The following is a 22,257-nucleotide window of genomic DNA, read 5'->3' on the forward strand; positions in this document are numbered from 1 at the left end:
GGGGGTATAAGGTAAGGTGGCCTCTGCAGCCACATGAAGCAGCACATTGGAGGAATGTGACCACACGCTGTGACTACACAGTGGAGAGCAGCAGCTCTGTGAACTTCAAGAGTCCAGATACAGGACAGCCCGCTGCTGTTGGACTGACCTGCTGGCTCCCAGCCCGTGACTGAGATGCAGAGGAAGTAGCGCTGGCCCGGGACACACAGGGCCATTGTGAAGCCGCCACTAGGAACAGTCTATTTCATCAGGAAAAGTCCGTGCAGTCGGTGGCTCCGCCCCCAACATCCTCTCCTGTGTGGAGCGACCGACCGCACAGCCAAGAAACTTCAAGGAAAAACTCACAACTCCGCTGCCTGTTGACGCCACAGCGAGCGACCCTACAGCCGTCTGATCGGTCTTCAATAGGCGACATAATCACACAGTACGCTACCTGACTTCCGCTTTGAAGGATCACATCTGGTATCTCATAACAAACCGGACTGATGCAGATTTTACCGACCACTGGATGATGAGGCGGTCGGACCGTAGCGCGCCTTTAACCGCTGATTTCCTCCAGAGACTCCAGAGACGATGTGGAAAGAAGAATATGATGTTCACTTCGACTTTTTGCTGCATCTCCTGTAAGTCTAATGTCTCCTCGGACCAGAGGGTGTCTGGGGCTTTTACGTCCAGATGGGTGGGAACACTAATGTTATGCTGCGTGGCAAAATGGAAATAGTGAGGTAGCTGTAGTCCAACTTTACTCTGACTAAAATCACTACAGCACTTCTTATATTCCCAATCCATGCTCATTACGTATGGATACAAAGAAGTTGAACGGTATTTTCATTAAATCTTATTTCATTTAGACATTTAACGACTCAAAATACCTGCTAATTCTTATTGTGGATTGAAAGAGAAATCGACAGAATTACCATATTTGTTCATGTAGTCTGTTTTATCAGGATTTATCATTTGAAATTGCATGGACTAATGATTCTCCTAGTTATTTACATAAGATGCAGAAGATAGAGCTGCAATTAATGATGATTTTCATTTCATTTTATACATTTTCTTTTTTTTTGCATTAATCAGTTACCCAATGAATTATTGTGTATGTTATTAATAGTCATGTCAGGAAATGCTGAGGTAGCTGTTTTCAACCTGTTTGTGTCCAAACCCCATAGATATAATGATATGAAAATGATGGAAAGTATAAAAATAATTTGAGAAGCTGGTCCTATTTGCTTGACAAATGACTGAAATCAGGAATCAATTATCAAAATAATTCCTTATTAATTTTCTATTGAGCCTAATCTCTTAATCAATTATTGTTTCCGCTCTAATTGAGGTATTAGACAAGGAATGGTAGCAATACCCAATTTAAAAATTGCTTAATCTCTCTAAACTGGAATTTTCACAACTGACTTGTATTGTGAACCATGACCAGCAGCTTTGCAGCTGGTGTGACACAACAATGTACCCGTCATGGCTGTAGTTGATGTCCCATCACCGCTGACAATAGTCGAACAAAAAAGAAAAACAAAGTTGTGGTGTTGCTGTGTTTGGTGCAGCTTGTTTACCATCTGTTAACTGTCGAGGTTGGTGCAGTCGTCAGAGCAGAGAGTGGGTTTGTTTTTTGTTGCTGGTTTTACATCCATAACCCCAGTATTGCAACAGTGTATTTTTCTTTTGCAGAGATTGTATCTACAAGCCCCAGCAGATAACTCACAGACTGACAAACAAACACACAAAGAGCGCTCTCTTCTATGTGTCAAGTTTGTCTACTGTACTGCTGTTCACTGCTGATGAGCGTATAGCCTACAGAAATGAAAAAAACAGCTGTTAAATACAGATTTTCACAATACGGGTAATCCCATAATTGTTGATTACCATCGGAGGATACCACTATGACCCCCTCCTTCTCCCCAAACAGCGTGCATACAGAGAGACACACCTTGTAGGTGTGGGTACTGAACAGCCCAAAAAGATTAACATGTGAGTCACTGGCATGCACCATCATGCTTCCTATCTCTGACACACTCACACACACACACAGACAGAGTGGCGGTCACACTCAGTGAGTATGTGTGGCCTGGGGATAGAGAAGTCTGCCTTTAGTTAGACAAATAGGTTTACAGTGTGCCACTTGGCCCTCAGTATCGCCAAGTGTCTTGGCACAACAGGCCTGCACTAGATATCTGACACTTAAAATTGTGCCTCTGTCACTGTAGTGTATTTGAGTGTGTGTGTGTGTGTGTGTGTGTCTGTCTCTGTGTGTGTGTGCTCTGTTATTGCCAGACAGCTTTGCATTGGGGGAGCCCTGCATCATTTTAGCCTCATGACTGATAGAAGCTTTGAATGATTTATGAGGGCTCTGGGTCGTGTGAATTAATATAGTCAGACAGGCGAAAGCTATTTCACTGCAAACACACAGCTAGATATTGTTTTGATGGGTTACTACTAGTGCGCACTCATTTTATTTTTGTGCGAGTCCATATGCACGTGTGTTACTGTGTGCACAGGCGGTCGTGTAAAATGTATACATTCTTCTTATCCATCCGTTTTTATAGTCTCAACCACACGTCTGGGTCGCGAGGGGGATCCTGTGACTTTCCCAGAATAGGTAGGATATGTTGACCACTGAGCAGATTCTGGGTCTGCCCAGGGTCTCCTCCCTGGTGGACGTGTCCAGAATACCTCTGGAGGGAGCTGCACAGGAAGTCTCTTAATCAGATCCCCAAAAACCACCTCAGTTGGCTCCTTCCCCACATGTAAGTCCAGTGGTTTTTACTCCTTCCGGATATACAAGCCCCCCACCCGGTCCCTAAGGATGACTCCCTGCACACTACGAATGAAACAGCCTTCACTCAACTGTGTCTTCAGCCTCATTGTCATTCTTGGCGGCGATGCTCCGTCACGATAAGGTTGAAGGGTTTATGTGTCCCCGTGACCCTGGGAAATGTGATGTTGGGGGCAGGAGCTCGTCGTAGGGTCTCCTAGGGCAAATTGTTCCAAGGTCAGGGGCCAGATGAAGAGTAATACTGAGCGGCCCAGTGAATCGGCTGAAACGGGGAAGTGTAACCTTGCCTGGGGTGTAGTGGCTAATCAGACGACTGACTCCTGTCAATGGAAACCTGTTGTTGTTTGTGTTGTGGTGTTATTTGCAGATTTAGTTTTTATGTAACTCTGTAATAGGCAGCCTCGGGGTAGCCTACTATCGTTCTTCGTCATGTAGCACAGGACACTTGGCTTCCGCTGGATCCATGGTAACCAGCAAATCCCTTACAACAACAGTTCGTAATGTATTGAATTTGTGAGGCTAATGCAATTGGGCTGATCAGATTATGCAAAAAACATCTGAATCATCTGGCAGGAATGCTGACGGTGCCACACAGATGCACACACGGGCAGGAAATGGGGGAATTTAGACGGATGGAAGTGAACGACCGCTAACTTTCCTCAGAAATAGTGCAATTTTTTGTTAATTTGCCAATGAGGACACAAATAGCTCTTCTGCTAGTGATGGATACTATTTACTATTTTTGTTACGTGATGTTTCTCAACAGGCTGGTTGTGGCGAATGTGCTGTGGACAGGTCTTTTAATCAGAAAATGAATGATCAATAAAGCTTTAAAAGAAGTTGCCTGCTTCACAACTAACAAAAGTAACAACATAATTTACAGTTGTAATCAAAATCCAACCATCTGCACTGGGCATTTAAAGTCCAATAAAAAAAGGCTAATTAACTCTCCACTGATTGACTCTGGTGTGTAGTAGTTTGTAAAGTATACAGTGCAAACGCAGTACAGTACAGTGCAGTGGGTACGGCTCAATATCTTCAACTAACCTTCTCAGTAAGTCATAAATAAATAAGGAGGGCACCAATTAATACTCTGCATCGATTCTTTCTGCTCCGTTGATGACACTTAAACAGTTATGGGAGACTGTGAGGTCTCAGCCTGATTAGACGGTTCATCTCACTGGGTCCTTTAGAGACGCACTGAACCAGTCTGCAGCCACAGCCTTATCGCTACACATTAAAGGGCTACTTCACCAATTTTAACACTAAGATTAGTGTGCGTGTCATGAGAAGCGCCATCAGCCAGTGGACACACTTGTATTGCACCTTGTGTCAACTCTGAACTGGGTCTTTTTTTAAGTCTGAGAAAATATCCCTGCTGGGGGTTAAACTCAGACTTCACCCTGTTACGTAAAGTGTGTGTTACATAAAGTGTGAGTTACAAACTGTGAGGGCAGGATTTCAACGATATGGGCGTCTCCCAGGCGGAGAGGGTAATGAATTACATTATGGGAAATGTATAATCCAGTGTTTGTTGTGTGACCGAAAGTCAGTTCACGTCAGTCTCCGCTGCTTCAATTTTTTTTCCATCTTGTCACTTTTTATTCTTCCAACTTAATGATCCATTTTCTAAATCGCTGGACTGCCCCTTCAAGTCAACATTATTCTCTCTCAGTAGCACTGCAAGAGGACTGAAGTGATTCTCCACTGGTGTTAAAAAGAGCTGTCAAATAAAATTGTGTGGCACCAAGTAGGAAATATTGTGTCTTCAACCAGAAAAAAAGAGCCTGTGTGGAACAGTAATGGATTATAATTCAGTGTATCTAAACAATTTTCAGTGCATTTCAGCTGGAGACATTGGTATTTATTTTCAGAGTGGTTCCAGTGTCAATGTGAGTCATTATAACTTCAAACAAAGTACGATGTGTTCAGGAACATCTGCCATTCATGTAGACTTTACAGTCTGCATGTTGACTCTCGTGTCTTCAACTGTCTGGCAACCGTTTTTATTTTCTAACTTAACTATTCCTGCAGGGCTGATGGAGTGCATTCAGTCATTTGCAGAAACGCCCTGAATCGCACTCACACAGATACACCCATTCACAGCTGGGATCGGTAGTCTGATGACAGACAATGAGCACGGGATGGACACTTTACCATTTCTGTGTAAAGGCTGGGTCAGGGTGCTTTGCTCACGGGCAAATTGGTGCAAGTTGTTGAGGCTGGATGAGAGAGACCAATACTAGTTCCTACAAGTTACTTCACTGAGCTTAAAAATAAAAAGCTCACTTCTCTCAGTAATTTCTCAGAACCATTTGCCTGAAATGGAGGGAATGGAGAAGCAGTGTGAAGCTATTAGTTTTTATATCACAGCGCTTTAATTCAAATTATGAGGGAGGTTAACGGTCTGAGATTAGTGAAGCTTTTTAGAAGAGATTGGGGCAGGTGAAATCTGTCTCAGCATTATCATCAGCCTTCAGTCAGAGTCAGTGCATTAAAGTGGGACATTAAGTGATAGTGGAAGTGGGTCAGTGTCAAAACAAGTCGCTGAAACCTCATTTGACTCCTGTTTGTGTGTATGTGAACATATGTTTATCTAATAGAGCTTTCATGCTAAGAGCTCAGTTTCCTCTGTGTAGCTTTAAGTGAGTGGGTGTCTGTGCAACGACGGACATGTGTTCCATTCATTAACCCGGGCACCTGCTTGTGTTTGTGTGTACCTGTGCGTGTGTGTCCTCAGTGATGCCAACCTCACAGACTCGCTGTCTGACTCAGAGGAGTGCGATCTGGGAAGTCTGGAGCGTCTGGAGCGCGGCAGCACCGACACTCTGGCCAATGGCTGCCGAGCCGACTGCGAGGCCGCCAGGAGGCTGGCCAAACGCCTCTATCACCTCGAGGGCTTCAAACGCTGCGACGTGGCCAGACATCTGGGCAAGAAGTGAGCACGCACGCACACACACACACACACACACACTCCACATGGATAATTCAACAGAAACAGGAAAACATTTACATTGTCACATGTGCTCCATATAGACACGACACAGAGACATGAGGAGCGCTGGTAACTGATAACTGACTGAAGTTTAAACACATGGTCAGCATATGCTGCTCAAAGTATTAATAGAAGAGCCTCCTTTAATACAGTGGTGTCAAGAAAACATTCATCCAACACTTTCATACCTCCGTAGTGCCACGTTGATGTGCCGCCTCTCTCCTTCTCTCTGCAGTAACGAGTTCAGCCAGTTGGTGGCGTCAGAGTACCTGAATTTCTTTGATCTCTCCGGCCTGTCGCTGGATCGAGCCCTGAGGTAACGCACAGTCAGCACTTGAAAGCGACGAGTGTGCGATGTAGACATCCGTACACATGCGTGTGTTTGACTGCTCTTCACTTTCCCTCCTCACGAGGCATTAACTTTGTGCTAATCAAGCTGTCGTGTAGAAGTACAAGTAGCCGGTGTAGCTGACAGCTGCAGAGTGAATCACTGCCTTGTATCTGACATGTTGCTGTCTCAAACTGCTGCCGACGGTGCAGAGTACTCAGATGAAGGCCTCCTGGGTGCACTTCAGACTGGGCGCAGTCAGCCTTCTGGTGTTAAACAGTAACGATGCTCTTAAGGTCCTGAGTTTAAGTCTATTGTAGACTATTGTTTAAGTATTGTTTAGTTTCTAATAATAATAATAATAATAATAATGATAATAATAATAAAAATACATTTTATTTGTTGGCGCCTTTCGAACACCCAAGGTCACCTTACATGTAAGAAACAGAAAACAAAAATACCCAGTGTTTACCAGTGTGTGTTTTTTTCCTAATACTGTACTGTATATTAATATATAGATCAAGTCAGCTACAGTAATGTAATGTAGAACTTTTAGCCTATTGTCTACATCTAAAGAGGTAGTATTAGTATCTCTCAATATTTCCTTTTATTGTGAATGATGATGAAAAACAGTTTTCCATTTTGTCCAACTGAAACCAAAAGTCCAAAAACAGTAAATTTGAAAGTAAAATTTAAAAGGTTGGACCCAGCAAATGTTTGGTGCTTTTTCTTGAAAAATTGCTCATTGACCTGTCATACATACAGTTATAAATTCATATCTAACCTCGACCAAGAGAGAAAAAAGATGGCACAATCATCCTCTGCTACAGCGTTTGCGACCTCCCAGCCAAGTTTTAAAAAAGCAGTCAGGTTTGGTTTGGTTTCCAACGGAGCTGTTAGAGACATCCCTCTGCAAATCTTGTTTAGTGCCAGAAGGGATTAAATCATGTATTTTCCAGAAAAGTGTTTCTGGGACATCTTTGACCTCCTGTTAACCTTGTGTGTGACAGGAACTTCTTAAAGGCCTTTCCTCTGATGGGAGAGACCCAGGAGAGGGAGAGGGTCCTGGTCCATTTCTCCAGACGCTTCTGCCACTGCAACCCGCAGACTCCCACCTCTGAAGGTCAGAGTCGTGAGGATGATGATGGTCATAATAAATACGGTAATGAGGAGCAATATTCAGAAGAGAAAAGAGTCAAAACAAGCTGATCCTCAGTGTTGCTGATCTCAGTATATATCCCAGAACTACACACATGCAGAAAACTCACGTGGTTGAAATTTCAGCACCAGATGAGATGACCTTATCAGTACCATGGACTTCATGTTCACTGTTTCCTCTAGGTTTTCCAGAGATGGTGCTGTTGTGTGTGTTCATGAGCATGTGACATGGAACCTGTGTTTTATGCACGTTGGTGGAAGAAAAGCTTCAAAAAGGCTAAAAAAAAACAAACATGTGTGTGTTCACCACTTTACTAAACATTTGACAGGATTCAGGAGACCCAGATGTAAGCTGTAGTAATAAATGTTTAAGAAACGTCATTACCATTTTTTTTTAACAAATTTACATGTAAGCACATATTTTGTTTAGTATGCACAATCAAACAGAAATGTTTTTTTTCATAACTTAATGACATTGGATGCCGACAGACACTGGTCGTTCTGTACTTCCTCATATTAACTGTACTTCATAAAGGGCATTTCCAGTCGTAATCAGTGTTGTTTACCTCAGATATCAGGTCACCTATGATCAGTTCATTTCATACCATCCATACTCCCAACTGCAGCGTGTAGACATTTATATTAGTTTTTGTTCAAGAATCTATCATTTTTTCAATGTTCATTAATGAGCTCTGGACTAATTTTAAAATTGTTCTGTGATCGCAAGCTAACGTCCTTTTGACCATCATTTCAATTTTAAAATTCGCTTTACAATTAAATTAAATCAAAATTCAGACTTACCGCAGCTTCCGCATTGTTCCTTTCTGGGTCAGAGAACAAATGCCTCAGAGTCCCTCATAGATATCTATGAGAGTCCCTCTACTGTTGTGTTCTCTCTGTGTTCTCATAGGTGACCTGATATCTGAGGTAAACATTGATTATGACTGGAAATGCCCTTTAATTAGATGCCCTAGATCGGTCATATATGTGAAATATGCAGGTATTACGGTAGTGAATAGAATAGAATAAAATAGAATAGACTGCACAACACATAGACGTTCAGAAACATGCATTGTGCTCAGCTTAGCTCTGTTTTCAGTTCTTTCTAGTTTGCTGAGAGCAGGACTTTGTGTTAGCTCAAGTAGGAAGGTCCTCTCTGTTGCTGTACTCCGGGGATTTTATCACGACGTTCATGTGTATTTCATACACATGAACACACACTGCACACACATACTGCTGTGTGCAGTGTAGAAAGCACAAGTTGCGGTGTTTACGATTTGTTGTATGTAAATTTTTAATGGTCCAATTCAAAACAGTGATGCCTCTGCAGATAACTGCATGTGATTTGTACTGATTTGCATTTACCAATAAGGAATGTATGGCATTGCATTCTTGTGTGTGTGTCTGTGTGAGAGAAATAGAGAGAGAGAGAGTGTGTGTGTGGAGTAAAAGTATGACATTTAGCTGACCTCGGCCTTGTGTATTGTTCCATTGCAGATGGAGCCCACACATTAACCTGTGCTCTCATGCTGCTTAACACCGATCTACACGGGCATGTACGTACTCAAGTTCCTTATCTTACTCATTCAGCAGGACTCCCAGTCCTCTAATCCTCCTGCAAAACCTTGTATTAAGACAGCATTTGGTCAGAAATGGCATATCTCCATTACATCTTTTCTATTTATATTCCTTGTTCTTTCCCTCTTCTCTCTGTCTACCGTTTCCTCGCTCTGTGTCTTTCTCTCTCCCCTCCACGGCCTACTTTCTGACCTGTTTCTGTCTCGCCTCTCCTCCGCTAGTCTCATCTGTTCAGTTTTAAACTGGAGCACTGTGGCAACATAACACTCCTCACTATCATAGGTCCTGTGTGCTTTCGCTTTTCCTCGACCCTCCCACTCAGCTCCACTCCAGTCCCCTCTAATAGTTCTTCCAGTGAATGTCCCTCCTCTAACTAATATCCTGTCTCTCTTTTCAATTTCCCTTTCCTCCCTTTCAAATCCCTCCCCTGCTAAACAAATCTGGTCCCCTGGTCTCTCTCTGCCCCTGCAGGTGGTAAGTATACTTATAGAACTAACACTGTCCTCGTGTTTCTCTTATCTTTCCTCTTGGATTTAAGACTTACTTTTAGAATTGATGCCACAATAAAGGATACACCTGAATTAATATTTCATCACCAATAGCTGATTTTGCACTAATTAAAATGCAGTATTGGTACCTAAATTAAGGTCATTTTACAATTCCTCTTTATGATGTGAGGCTTTGATTCACTAAGGCTTCACCGTCCTGCAGCCTTAAATGACCATGACAGTGTTTTCTTGTGTAAACGTGTGGTGATAAACTGGGTGTTATGAGTAAATGGAGCATAAAACCTGTTTGTGACGCATCTTTCCCTCCATCCCGAGTGTTTTGTACTTTTCCCAAAGAAGGAACAAGACAGTCTTCTCTGTATCGTGGCCTCCTCACAGGAAAATGTGAATAAAAAAGCCACAAGCCAAATTTTTTTTTTTTAACAGCGGTGAGTCGAATCAGTTTTAGTTACACATCTGTATTTGTTTATGTAACAGAGCTGATTCATGCAGAAGGAGGCAGCAGTGCGTAAACACCTCCCTGTGTTTTCCTCCTCTAATGATGCATCAGAATTAAGGTTAAGACACTGGGAGAGGTGTGGTAAGCTGACACTCACCTCGCTGCTACAGTGCAACTCCAGCAGCCTAACTCTGCCACCCAGTGGATGGTCACAAAACTGCACCCACTTTGGTGCAGATAAGTGGGTTGAATTCGGTCAATTTGTGGCTTCGACTACTGAAAATACCGAGGCTAAATATGTCAACAAGGTGAAATTTCATCTTATTGTTTTGTTTGTTCATTTCTTCCTGTGTCTGTCTGGTTTGTTCTCCCCTCCTCAGAACATTGGGAAGAAGATGTCTTGCCAACAGTTTATCAGTAATCTAGATGGCCTCAACAACGGCAAAGACTTTCCCAAAGATCTATTAAAGGTACAGATCTCTGCCAGCGAGACTACAGAGCAAATTCTGTTTTCTGGTTCTTTGTTTTTGTTTTCCTCTTAGCCGCAGAATCAAGTTTGATTGCACATGATCGACTTAAAATAGAGAGATGTTCACAGTGTCTCTCCCTTCTTGCCTTCACCACACAGATCTTGTATAACTCCATCAAGAACGAGAAGCTGGAGTGGGCCGTGTGAGTTTACATTTCATTTATTAAAAGAAAAAGTATTGAGTAAGTAGTAAGTACCCTTGAATATGTGCAGCTCAGCTTTAACTGAATATGTGTGTGTGTGTGTGTGTGTGTGTGTGTGTGTGTGTGTGTGTGTGTGTGTGTGTGTGTGTGTGTGTGTGTGTGTGTGTGTGTGTGTGTGTGTGTGTGTGTGTGTGTGTGTGTGTGTGTGTGTGTGTGTGTGTGTGTGTGTGTGTGTGTGTGTGTGTGTGTGTTTGCAGTGAGGAGGAGGAGCTGAGGAAGAGTCTGTCAGAGCTGGTGGAGGAGCAATGTGAGGGCGGGAGTAAACGTGTTGCCAGGGTAACGGACGGCAGTAACCCTTTCATTGCAATTCCCATTCTCTTAAACGCCGTCACCTACAAGCACGGGGTACTGACCCGCAAGAGCCATGCTGACATGGATGGCAAACGCAGTGAGTTCACATACACACACATTCACACACATGGTTGATTTTTGTCACCAAGTGCCCCAATGAAGTTCCTGTAAAATATATATATATGTGTGTGTGTGTGTGTGTGCGTACGTATATGTGCATAAGTAGAAAAGTGTTTCATCTGCACTTTTTCCGCTCTCACAGCTCCGAGGGGTCGGCGGGGCTGGAAGAAGTTCTATGCTGTTCTGAAGGGGATGATCTTGTATCTCCAGAAGGTACCGCATCTCATCCTCTGCTCTGTTACCATAGAAACACACATCCACCACCACCGCAGTGACAGTGGTGGTGGATGCTGCTAGCTGCTCTGTTCTGTGTGTGTGTATGCGCGCGTGTGTGCGTGTGTGTGTGTGTGTGCTTGCGCAGTTGGGTGCCTGCGTGTGTTTGAGAAGGAGTGAGATACAGAGCAGGAAGAGGGAAAGAGAGGCGGCTGCTCTAGTGTGTGTGTTTGTCCCCCCCTGCTGTCAGGAAGCCTGTACTGCCCACATGGAGATGATGAATTAACTTCTAATCCTGTCACAAGCAGAGGAATATTGCTACTATTTTCTCCTGCTATTATCATGAATAAATATTTAAAGGAGTGTTCATCTTAAATTAAGCTGCAGATACACATCTATGATAAATAACTAAACTGAAATCTAAAGCTCCAATAATCTCTGATTTCCTGTTATGTTTTTCTGTTTTTGTCATGCACCTAGGATGAGTACAAGCCTGACACTGACATTTCAGAAGTTGACCTGAAGAACGCAGTGAGGATCCACCACGCTTTAGCCACTCGTGCCACTGACTACAGCAAGAAAGCCAATGTACTGAAGCTAAAGACTTCAGACTGGAGGGTCTATCTGCTGCAGGCTCCGTAAGTGGCCCCAACTTCATCACACTGCAAAATATTAAAAGTCTAGAGTGCAGGAGTTAAAACAAAATACTATTGAAAATCACTGTTTATCACAAGCTTCTCGTTTTCAGCATCACCCACAGGGCGTAAAACATTTTCATTCTTCTGTAAATCTTTTTGTTCTTGTCCAGAAAAAAACATAAACTATGGACGGATAGATGACAGTGATTATAAAAAGAGTTATATAGGGATAACATTTTATTATGATGACTAAATCCGGTTTGTTTTTTATAAATTCTCTTAATTCAGTTTTAAAGAAACAAATGCACAAACAGTACAGGTCATACAAACAGCAGTACTACAAGAATGCTACAAGTCTGGTCCATATGGTAAAGATATTTGTGACATTAATAATGCAGTGAATTAATGGACTATACTGACTCAATAGCGTATACAGTATTACATGGTGGACTACAACAATTATGTAAAAACCAATTTACTGTTTTCCCAGTCAAAATAATAATATCATTTTTCGATTCAAGTCCAGATCATAGTCAACTCCCCAAAGTTCCAGTGTCTTCCTCCATTTTGACAGAAACAGATGAATCCGCTGTAATTTGAAGTTTCACACGGTTGGATTCATCTTGTGTAAACAAGAGAACATGGTTCTCCTCTGGCTGGGATCTGAATAAAGTTTTTAATTTCAATTTAAACTCCACTGAAGTTGAAGTTCAGGAAAAAAACACAACACAAATTCACGTGTGTTTACATCAACTACCACGACCTGAAATTGAGGAGTTGGTACATGTGTAAGTCACATTTACCAATTAATTGAATTTTGTTCCATTTTGGTTTTGTTGATTCACCAACTCAGCCAGGAGCAAACAATAGTGTTAAATGTACTCCCCTGTTTCTTTTTTATGTGCAAATGGAAACTGCTTAATGTCAAAAAATAAAGGCTGACATTTGTTGGAGATGCTAATGTGACTTAATCTAAGGTTCATTCTGAATATAGTTGAATAATGAGTTATTTTGCTGCCATTCAGTTTACTGCTCTTTTTGAAGAAGTTTGCTTGGATTTGACAAAACTCAGGTGTTCTGATCGGTCATCCTTCTCTCTCCCTCTCGCAGGAGTGAGGAAGAGATGATGTCTTGGATCTTCCGGATAAACCTGGTGGCGGCGCTTTTCTCTGCTCCGGCCTTCCCCGCCGCCATCGGCTCCATGAAGAAATTCTGTCGACCCATCCTGCCATCGTCATCCACTAGACTCAACCAGGTACAGTACACACACACATTATACATCAGGAAGCAGCTGTCTCACTTATCTGGATTATATTTTACTTAATCTCTAGAAATGTAACTCATAACTGTCAATACTACTATCAGTGTTTTATTTAGTGCATCACGGCACAATCCCTCTACTTTAGAAATCCTTCAGACAGGGTTGGACATTTTTACATATTCTATTTGTGTCTGCTGACGTCTGATTGGTTGTTTTGGGGGGGGGCTTCTGGTTTTTGTCTGTGCTGCGGTTGGTGCAGGAGGAGCAGCTGCTGAGTCATGAGAGTAAACTGAAGCAGATGAGCCAGGAGCTGGAGGAGCACCGGAAAAACCCACCCTCAGTCGACCCTAAAAGCCGTGAGTGGGAGGAGTACCGACTCAAAGAGCACTACCTAACGTACGAGGTACAAGCTTCCAACATTTGACCATTTTTGTCTGTGTGTGTGTATGTTTTTTAAAGCAGAAAGCAGTAAAGCGTTGTCTTCTGTTTTCTGCTCATCTGTGTCCTATAATTACTATTCTAGCATAGAAAATGCCTCACCAACAGAATTAATATCTTCTGTGAAGCCTTTTTAGTTTAAATATGAATGTGAACGTTTAATAATTTGCAGCATCAAGACTCAAGCTGTCAGTCTTTATATTCAAGCCTCTTTAGTTAGACAAAATGTTGCACAAAACCAAAAATTTCTCGCAGCTGCAAGGTAACAATATCCAAACAGTTGTAGATCAGACCAGTAGTCTTTTTGTTTTGTCGTCTTTTTTTGTCTGTCCTTCTGTCTGTCTGTCTCTCCGTCTTAACTCACCCATGTCTCCCTCCCTCTCTCTGAGCAGAAGACTCGGTATGAGACGTACATCAGCCTCCTGCAGGCCAAGATCCGTGCCGAGACGGACGACCTTGAGAAGATCGAGGCGAGCGTGATGGGCGGCCTGATCATGGAAGGTGGCTTGGGCGGCCGCGAGTGCCACTTGCGCAAGACCCAGTCTTCTCCGTCCATCAGCCAGGCGCACGGCGGGCTGAACGGGAGGGCGGCTGAGTTCCCTGCCCCGGGACAGAGGAGCTGAGGGGGAGGGAGGAGGACCAGAGACCCCAGCCCCATGAAGCAACATCCCTCCCAGCCAAACTAGCTTAATCCCCCGTACTCCTACTACTGGGTTTTATGTTAGCGTTTTGTGTTTTGGCTCCTCCATTCCTCTTGTTGTACATTCAGTAAGAGAGGGGGCAGCTACAGGAGAAATGTATGTCACCATCCTTCCCAGAATTTATCAGCCCCAGTGATAATTTCTGTCCTTGAGCAATAGATGAAGAGGATGATGAGCCCACCCCTGACCCCCCACCAAGTGACCCTGCCAAACCTCAGTTCTTTGAACGTCGAACTTTTATTATTGCACATTAAAATGATCATAACTGTGATCACAACATTATCAGTATTATTTTGAAAACTCAGAGCGATGCAGTTTTCTTCTGTTGAAACTTGTTGTTAGCTTGAGTTATTTATAATGTCTTAGTCTTTAAGGCCGTAAACGGAACAAAGAAAGAGACACAGACTGCTTCACTTCTGTCCTCTCTGTCCTGTCTTGACATGAGGTGGACGTGGTGGAGATGGTACTACTGTAGCATTTTGGCCTTTTGTTTTCCATTCATTGTTAACGCACCGAGCCGCTCACAGGCGTGTGTATGGACCTACAGTTTGGGTGGAGTGTGGTGTGTGAAGATACAACATATCTGTCCTGGAGTTACAAAAAACTCTGAAAAGAACTCAGAAGGATCAACTCCCTGTCATGTATAGCATATTTATTTATTTATTTAATATTCCTGTATTCACCCCAGGGAGGGTTTACACATAGTGGACATGCTCTTTCCAGCAATTTCCTTCTGGATGCTCATTGTTACATAAATTCCCATGCATTAAGGAGCTGCCAAGTCAAACCGTGGTGTTAATTGTTCACTGAGCTTCTCCACCAGAGAAACCGGAGGTTGAGTGCCTTAGTCAAGGGCACCTCGACACTAGATGTTGAGGGAGTTTGAGTGTGGTACACACTCGCTTGTCAGAGAGATCGCAAGTCTGCTTCTGTGAATTTTGAACTGCCGCTACCCCAAATACTGACATGTACTCAATTATTCTGTTTGTTTTTAACAACTGAAAGAAAAAAAGGATAATAGGATGTGACTGAATGAAAGCACTGTGCCATTTATCCCACAAACAACTCTTCTTGTGTCATGATAGAGTGCACTGAGCTGGTGGAGCTGATACGTAACTGTTTATGGTTGGGTGTGAGGTTTTCTGAAGATCGAAATGAAGGACAGAACAAGAACGTGTGGGTGGGAGGTACACAGTATGAGTGTGTGTGTTTGCACATGAATTTGTGTGTATGGGAGTGTGTGTGTGTGTGTGTGTGTGTGTGCGCATGTGTACGCTGGCATGCTTTTTAAAGTGGTTCTAGTTGAGATGTTGAAGCTGTAGGCAACAGGAAGAGGTAAATATAGCAGGGTCACGTCTTTTTATGAAGAATGTATTGAGCATGTTCGGTGAGAAATAATCGAAAGGCCTTCTGCTGAATAAGAGTGCTGTCATAATCAGGCCCGGATCTCTCAAAAGCATCTTCAACACAAAGCCTCCCATCATCCTTGTGAAAAAAGAAACAGACCTGTATACTGTATAACCTGTATACTCACCTCTTAAAACAGAAAATCGAACTGATCTCTGCTCTCATTTAAAACACGTTACATGGACCTCTTATTATAGCCTGTTTGGCCTTGTATCGGGCATTTATCTGTACCGGTGTATTCGTTCCACTGCACTCATTCCTATCAGATGGAGATGTTTTTGAGAAAACAGGCCGTGGCATACAGTATCTTAGGCAGAAACTGGCTGATTGCGGAGTGTAGCAGCAGGACTGCTCATGCTTAGTGTGCTAAAGTCAAGAAACCTGTCAGCAATGCATACAGGAGAGGAGAGGGCAACCGCAGCAAAACAACTCAACCAGCAGAGTAGCCACCAAAACACCCTCCACATGGGTGAGGAGGAGCAGGAGGAGGTGGTGGTGGTGGAGGAGGAGAGACTTGTTTTCTGAGAAGAGGAAACTGGTTTGGTTTTTTAAGTAAGACCAGTCTTTACCAGCCAAGAACAGGCACAACGGATGTCCAGCACACATTTTTCCAAACAGAGAAACACAACACATAAGGGTGGACTTGTATAATGTTTTGGGGATGTGGTGGTGGGAATGGTGGTACTGCTACTTGTGAGCACCTTAATGGATCCTAACCCACCAAAACACACACAACATACACAAACACACACATACACACACAACTTTACTGTTTCTACATACCTTGCTTGTGACACAACTGTAGATCAGTGAGCTTAGTGCCCCCCGCGCTCAGCCATGTGGCACAGAAGCATGTTGACATAACCAGAGCTGAGGGTCGACAGTAAGAATAATCATATCTTTGGCTCTGGACACAGCGCTTCTGCTGCTTCTTATATCATTTTAATAGTGACTGATGGGATCTGAGATCCTCTTGAGACTTGGCTGGAAACCTGGAGTCACAGCTGGAATCCTGGAACTGGATCCTTGTACAGACCAAAATGCTGAAACAGAGCTGAGTTTTGAGAGAGGAAGTACCATTTTATAAAGCTGTATTGATAGGATAAAACTGCTTTCTTACAGGGAGACTTCCCCATATAGTCACTTTGGCTGTTGTGCTAACAATTGTTTCCCAATGTTCTAGGATAGGCCTGTGCTGTAATATAGGATAGAGGAAAATTTGTTGATTGTTATGTTTTATTTAAAAAATGACAACTTCGGCACTTTGATGTCAGCAATGAACCTTTTTGTTTGTTTTGTTTGTATATCTGAACTGTTTTTGACAGGATGCTCATACTATGTAAAGGACATATTTACTGAATATTTAGTCTGTGCTTCATAAAGTAAGCTTTTATACAGATAATTGTGGTTGTGATTTATTTGGATCATCGGCTCTGCTGGAAAATGATCTGGGTGTCAACGACTTCTCTGATTGTGTAGGTATCAGTGAAATATTCTGAACAATTCTTTGTTCAGGACCTAATCAGCATTTCCACCATGGGTTAGCACAGTCTTTAGATTTAGAAGATGCTCGTTATGTTTTTTAGCCTAAAAATAAGAGCTAAATTATAGCTGCTGTGCAGCAATGGTCAGGGCCGGGCAAGTTTAGGCAAAATTAGGCAATTTGAAAGTTCAAAGAAAAGAAAAAAAAATCATCATATGATTGATTTGTTATGAATTTTCAAAGTTTTGAAATTTAGAGGTGTGCTGTAATGCCACCATTAGGACTATTGTCTTGTGTTTCTAGTTATAGTCCAGTAATTTTAGGCCAAAAAAGGGGTCAACGTTAAACAAATTGCAACAGAAGCAAACTCAACTGATTTTGTATCCTCAACATGTCCTGAGTGAGGGAAAAAAAGCCCCGAAGAATCCCATTAGGGGAAAGTTTCAAAAAAGACCCAAACATATCCCATTTATACGCATATAAAACATTTTTTTCACACGAATAGGGTAACATTTTTAACCTTTAGATATCTCCATGAAAATTACTGAGTTGATTACTTACATTAAGACAAACAAAAAATGTATTACAAGTTTTTTGAAATACTTTGTTAACATGAGCAAATTTGCATAAATCTGAATAAATTTGCATAAATTGCACCGTTTTGACGGCACATGTATACGTGAAGTTGCTGTGGTGGTACCAGCTTGAAAACTGGAATGAGTTGACTCCATCGGTCAACAACCGACAAGTTGACCACTTTAAATTTCAAGATGACTGCAATTTTTCAAGATAGCCACGTCCTTAGTAGAGCAGGTATGACATGCTCCGTCTCAATTAATGCTCATGGGTAGCCTAAATTGGTTCCATTCCTTAAGTTTTTTAACTGTCCATATGGGGGTCATCCCTATGTTCCCACAGCCCTATGTTCCCACAGCCCTATGTTCCCTCATTTCTAACTTTTGTCGTCACTGAAAATTAGGCCCTATGTTCCCTCAGCCCTATGTTCCCTCATTTCTAACTTTTGTTGTCACTGAAAATTAGGCCCTATTCCCACAGCCCTTTGGTCCCACCATTGGTTGGGTTTAGGCAATGAAGAAAGGAGTTGGTTAAGTTTAATAAAAAGACCAGGTAGAGGCTAGACAGGCCAGATAGACAGAGTCCAGATAGGTAGAGAGAGTCCAGAGGGAACATAGGGCTGAGGGAACATAGGCACGCTCCCGTAATATGTTAGCAAGATTGAACAAGACATTTTCACCTGCTCTACCCAATGTTTAGATCAGGTGCTGTATGTATGCAAATTAGCCATACGTAATTGGATTATGCACTGTTGGCTCATGTCATACCTGCTCTACTAAGGATGTGGCTGTCTTGAAAAAATCAACCAAAACCCAGCCATAGCAGCGTATTTCAGTTTGTGCGAATCAGGGGATTTTACAGTCATCTTGAAATTTAAAGTTTCTTTTACCTTTACCTTTACCTTTATGTTCCGTCAAAACGGTGCAATGTATGCAAATTTATGCATATTTATGCAGATTTGCTCATGTTAACAAAGAATTTCAAAAAACTTGTAATACATTTTGTGTTTGTCTTAATGTAAGTAATCAACTCAGTAATTTTCATGGAGATATCTAAAGGTTAAAAATGTTACCCTATTCATGTGAAAAAAATGTTTTATATGCGTATAAATGGGATATGTTCGGGTCTTTTTTGAAACTTTCCCCTAATGGGATTCTTCGGGGCTTTTTTCCCCTCACTCAGGACATGCTGAGGATACAAAATCAGTTGAGTTTGCTTCTGTTGCAATTTGTTTAACCTTTTCTCATAAAATGACTGGACTATTAAGGACATCTGAAATTTTGATATGTCATCATCATCACCCTTGCTGGCGCTTCAACCTACATCCTCCGACACCAAGAACCAGCTTCTAACTCACTGAGCTAATTGGCTGGAAGTCAAACCCTGTTGTCTGGCTTCTCAAATAGACTCAGGGAGTCACAAGCCAGGCAGCAGCTGTCAAGGCAGATTTCAAAAATGGTCAAAATGTCAGAAATTCTAATATCTAAACAAAAATCTGTTAATACATAAATTGCATCTTGACAGCATGGAAATGTTTGTGATTTGTTTTTAATGATAAGAGTTTTGCATCATAAGAGAAAATATTATATTTAAAAATGTCACTCTTACATTGACTGCAGGTGTTCCCATGAGAGCAGAATTCAAAATGTTCTCAAAAATTCAGTTTTTGAGATAAAATTCTGATATTTGCCAAACTTCATCAACCACGGCTCCAAAATATTCTTGATTTATTTTTCAGGAAGATTGAAAATGTATTTAGCAAGAATTGGATGTTACTTTTTACAGTCAAACATCTTAATTCACTGTAGGCTCAATTTTCGATAAATCAAAAATCTGTGTGGATCGTTAGTGGAGGACAGTCTGAAGATGCTCTCCAGCAAGTTTGGTGTCAATTGAGCAAAAATTGTGGGAGGAGATAGATTTAATAAGTTTCACAGTTTTTGAAAAAAAAAAAAAAAACCAGAGTGATGGACTTCATAATTTGTGATGAGTTTAAGTGGACAGTAATTTTGGTGAAAGTTTCACAACTTTAGCATGTACCGTTGCTTTGGTAGGAATTTTCAGTTTTTTTTATTTTCGCTTATTGTGCCAGAATCAGGCAGCTGGTAACTAGGCCAACGTTTTGTATTGTGTTCAAATACCATATAGCCACAGCCAATAAACTTTAAGTTTGTAATAACCATAACCATGTTGTTTACCTTTACAGAGGGAGCTGCAACCCATGATAAAGTCTGCTGCATGACACTTATGGTATGAATAAATGTTTAACAGTTTATTTCTGTGAACAACATGCATTGGGCAGCATTACACTGCTGCATCATTAGCCTACTTCACTTTCTTTTAATGCCTCAAATCTAAAGTTAAAAAACACACCACTTTCTTTAGGTCTTTCCTGGTGTCTTACAGTTTTTCCCTGCATCAGCAGACATGTTCTTCACATCTTACAAATAGGCTACTATTCCACATCATGACACTGCCAATACATCCAGCAGTGTCTCAGTAAACACTGATTTATTATTTGGGAACTGCTTTTACTGAAATTATTAATTTTAAAATCCATACTGTAATTGTTTGTTATTGCTAACTAAGCTTAATGTTCTCAGCCTTCAAGTCCTTAGATTGGCAGCATCCATAAATGTTGTTACATATTTAGCATAACCATGGACAATTTGGATGCGGCACATTTGTGATGTTCCCCAGGGAGTATACCTTTCATAGGTAGAGTAGGATCAATAATGAGCATCCTTGGAGTTAGCACTGGTCCATATTTTATTTGTTTTAGGGGTAATACTGTAGCTCATAGGTTTTGAAAGGATTTTCACGCTACCATGTTTTTTTTTTTTGTGTGCGTGTGTGTTTGTTTGTTTTGAAAAAAAAAGTGTTAGTGTTTCTTTAAGAAAGTGTTGCCTCATGGGTCGGTTTGCTAGGTACCAGTTTGACCATTCATGGTACATGTGCTAATTAATTTCACATCGACACCTGTGTTTTCTACTGTAACATGTCAAAATGGCCGATGTTCTTATAAAATGTTTTTATATAGGCCTACAGTAAAACGTCCTTCTTCTTCTTTTTTTTCTTTTCTTCAGTCAGCCACATTTTGGTAGGCTACGTAGCCTAACTTGTCTTGCGAGCTGACATCATTGACGAAGAAACATGGCGCCGCAGGTAAACATATAGCATAGGCTAGAAGGCTAATAGATCCATGGTTAATAGTGAAAAACTTTTGATCAATGATTAGGCCCCTAATGGTGTAAAATCTTCTCCTGAAGCCCTTGGTAAATGTCACATGTGGTGCCTACATAGGTTAGATCAGTTAACCTTTACAAATATTAGAAACATACATGTTTTTAATGCACTGATCAATAAAATACAACGCATCTTCTTTATAACCTTCATCTTGTTTCCACGCACATGAACACACCAAAGTTGAGGAAGCACGTTTCCAGCTGGGGAAATGGGACATTTGAGGAAGCAGGTGAAGTGGGAGAAAGAACCATTATTCAACTGGAAATCACAAAACAGCAGCACCATGGGGCTCTGGAAAAAGGTACGTAAAAAAAAAAAAAATTGTTTCAGTAATGATTTTTATTTAAAAGTGAAACACACTGCAATGTAGCTGCCTACCTTTTTAGTTCACTGTGTCAACCACTCATAACTAATCTAAAACCACAACGTACGTAACCAAAGGCAAATTTATGTATCATACATAGTAGGCTAGTAAAATATAGTCTTAGTACTTCCGGTGTTCTTGCATACTTCTCATTGTAGTCATTGAGATGCTTTGCCATCTTGATAACTTTACAAGGTAGGGGAGAGTGGAGTAAAGTGAGACACTTTTTTTACATTTGCTCCCCTCTAAGCGAGCAAAAATGATTTATCAGTAAAATGTACACATTTCCCATTAATTCAGGATGTTTCCTCGCAATGGAAATTATCAGAATGTATTCAGGATGAAGTACAGTGAAAATATGATAGTTTAAAAAAAAGTGGTCTTGTGTCTCACTTTACCCCAGCTCAGAGGTAAACTGAGACAAACCAGAGAAATCAATGGGGTAAACTGATCCACTTACTTTTTCCACTCTGAAACTCCCAACACATGTTGTCACAGTTAGAATCCTGACAGCTAGCTTGACAACCACACTTTCCAGAACTAATGTCAGACTAGTAACAGAATCATGGGGATTGGTCAATTAAGCACTTTTTTTTCTCAAAACAAAGTGACTCAAGAACAAAATCAAATACAACACAAAATGTTTTAACATTCAAATGACAGATAGAATCAGTTAGATAGTCTGGGGGTCAGATTGTAGGACCCGACAATCGTGACCATTTTGATCAAAAGTCCTCTTTTATGTGGGGGGAGCCGACAAAGTGGAATGTGACTAAAATTGAATGTAACCAATAAATAAGCGAGCTGACTGAAGAGCACATCATAACAAAGCAGTGTGGCTACAGATCATGTTTGATCACGCGAGATTTCTGGCTTGGGGGACGAGATTCTAGTGTAAATCTTTGTGTGTGGTGTGCTCACAGTGTCTCACTCATGGTTTTATTATAACACATCCATGGTCTCACTTTACCCCGCAGCATTTGTCTCACTTTACC

The 22,257-nt window shown here is 41.5% G+C and overlaps 1 protein-coding gene across 2 annotated transcripts in view; it reads left to right on the forward strand.

Annotated features, from left to right (window-relative positions):
- psd2 (pleckstrin and Sec7 domain containing 2) overlaps nt 1–16,986 on the forward strand; it is a 38,073-nt gene extending 21,087 nt beyond the window's left edge. The window contains exons 4-15 of one of the 2 annotated variants that reach the window (XM_083980451.1): nt 5,526–5,723; nt 6,016–6,096; nt 7,119–7,270; nt 8,764–8,822; nt 10,173–10,262; nt 10,421–10,464; nt 10,722–10,912; nt 11,078–11,148; nt 11,629–11,786; nt 12,897–13,041; nt 13,307–13,450; nt 13,878–16,986. In XM_083980451.1, the coding sequence (XP_083836577.1) occupies nt 5,526–5,723; nt 6,016–6,096; nt 7,119–7,270; nt 8,764–8,822; nt 10,173–10,262; nt 10,421–10,464; nt 10,722–10,912; nt 11,078–11,148; nt 11,629–11,786; nt 12,897–13,041; nt 13,307–13,450; nt 13,878–14,108 (1,564 nt within the window). In that variant the 3' untranslated portion in view covers nt 14,109–16,986. The remainder of the gene's footprint in view (nt 1–5,525; nt 5,724–6,015; nt 6,097–7,118; nt 7,271–8,763; nt 8,823–10,172; nt 10,263–10,420; nt 10,465–10,721; nt 10,913–11,077; nt 11,149–11,628; nt 11,787–12,896; nt 13,042–13,306; nt 13,451–13,877) is intronic. The other variant, XM_083980452.1, reaches the window with a different exon arrangement.
- The last annotated feature ends 5,271 nt before the right edge of the window (nt 16,987–22,257 follow it).

Source organism: Trachurus trachurus (genome assembly GCF_905171665.1).
Source record: "Trachurus trachurus genome assembly, chromosome: 10".
In the NCBI taxonomy this organism is placed as follows: Eukaryota; Metazoa; Chordata; class Actinopteri; order Carangiformes; family Carangidae; genus Trachurus; species Trachurus trachurus.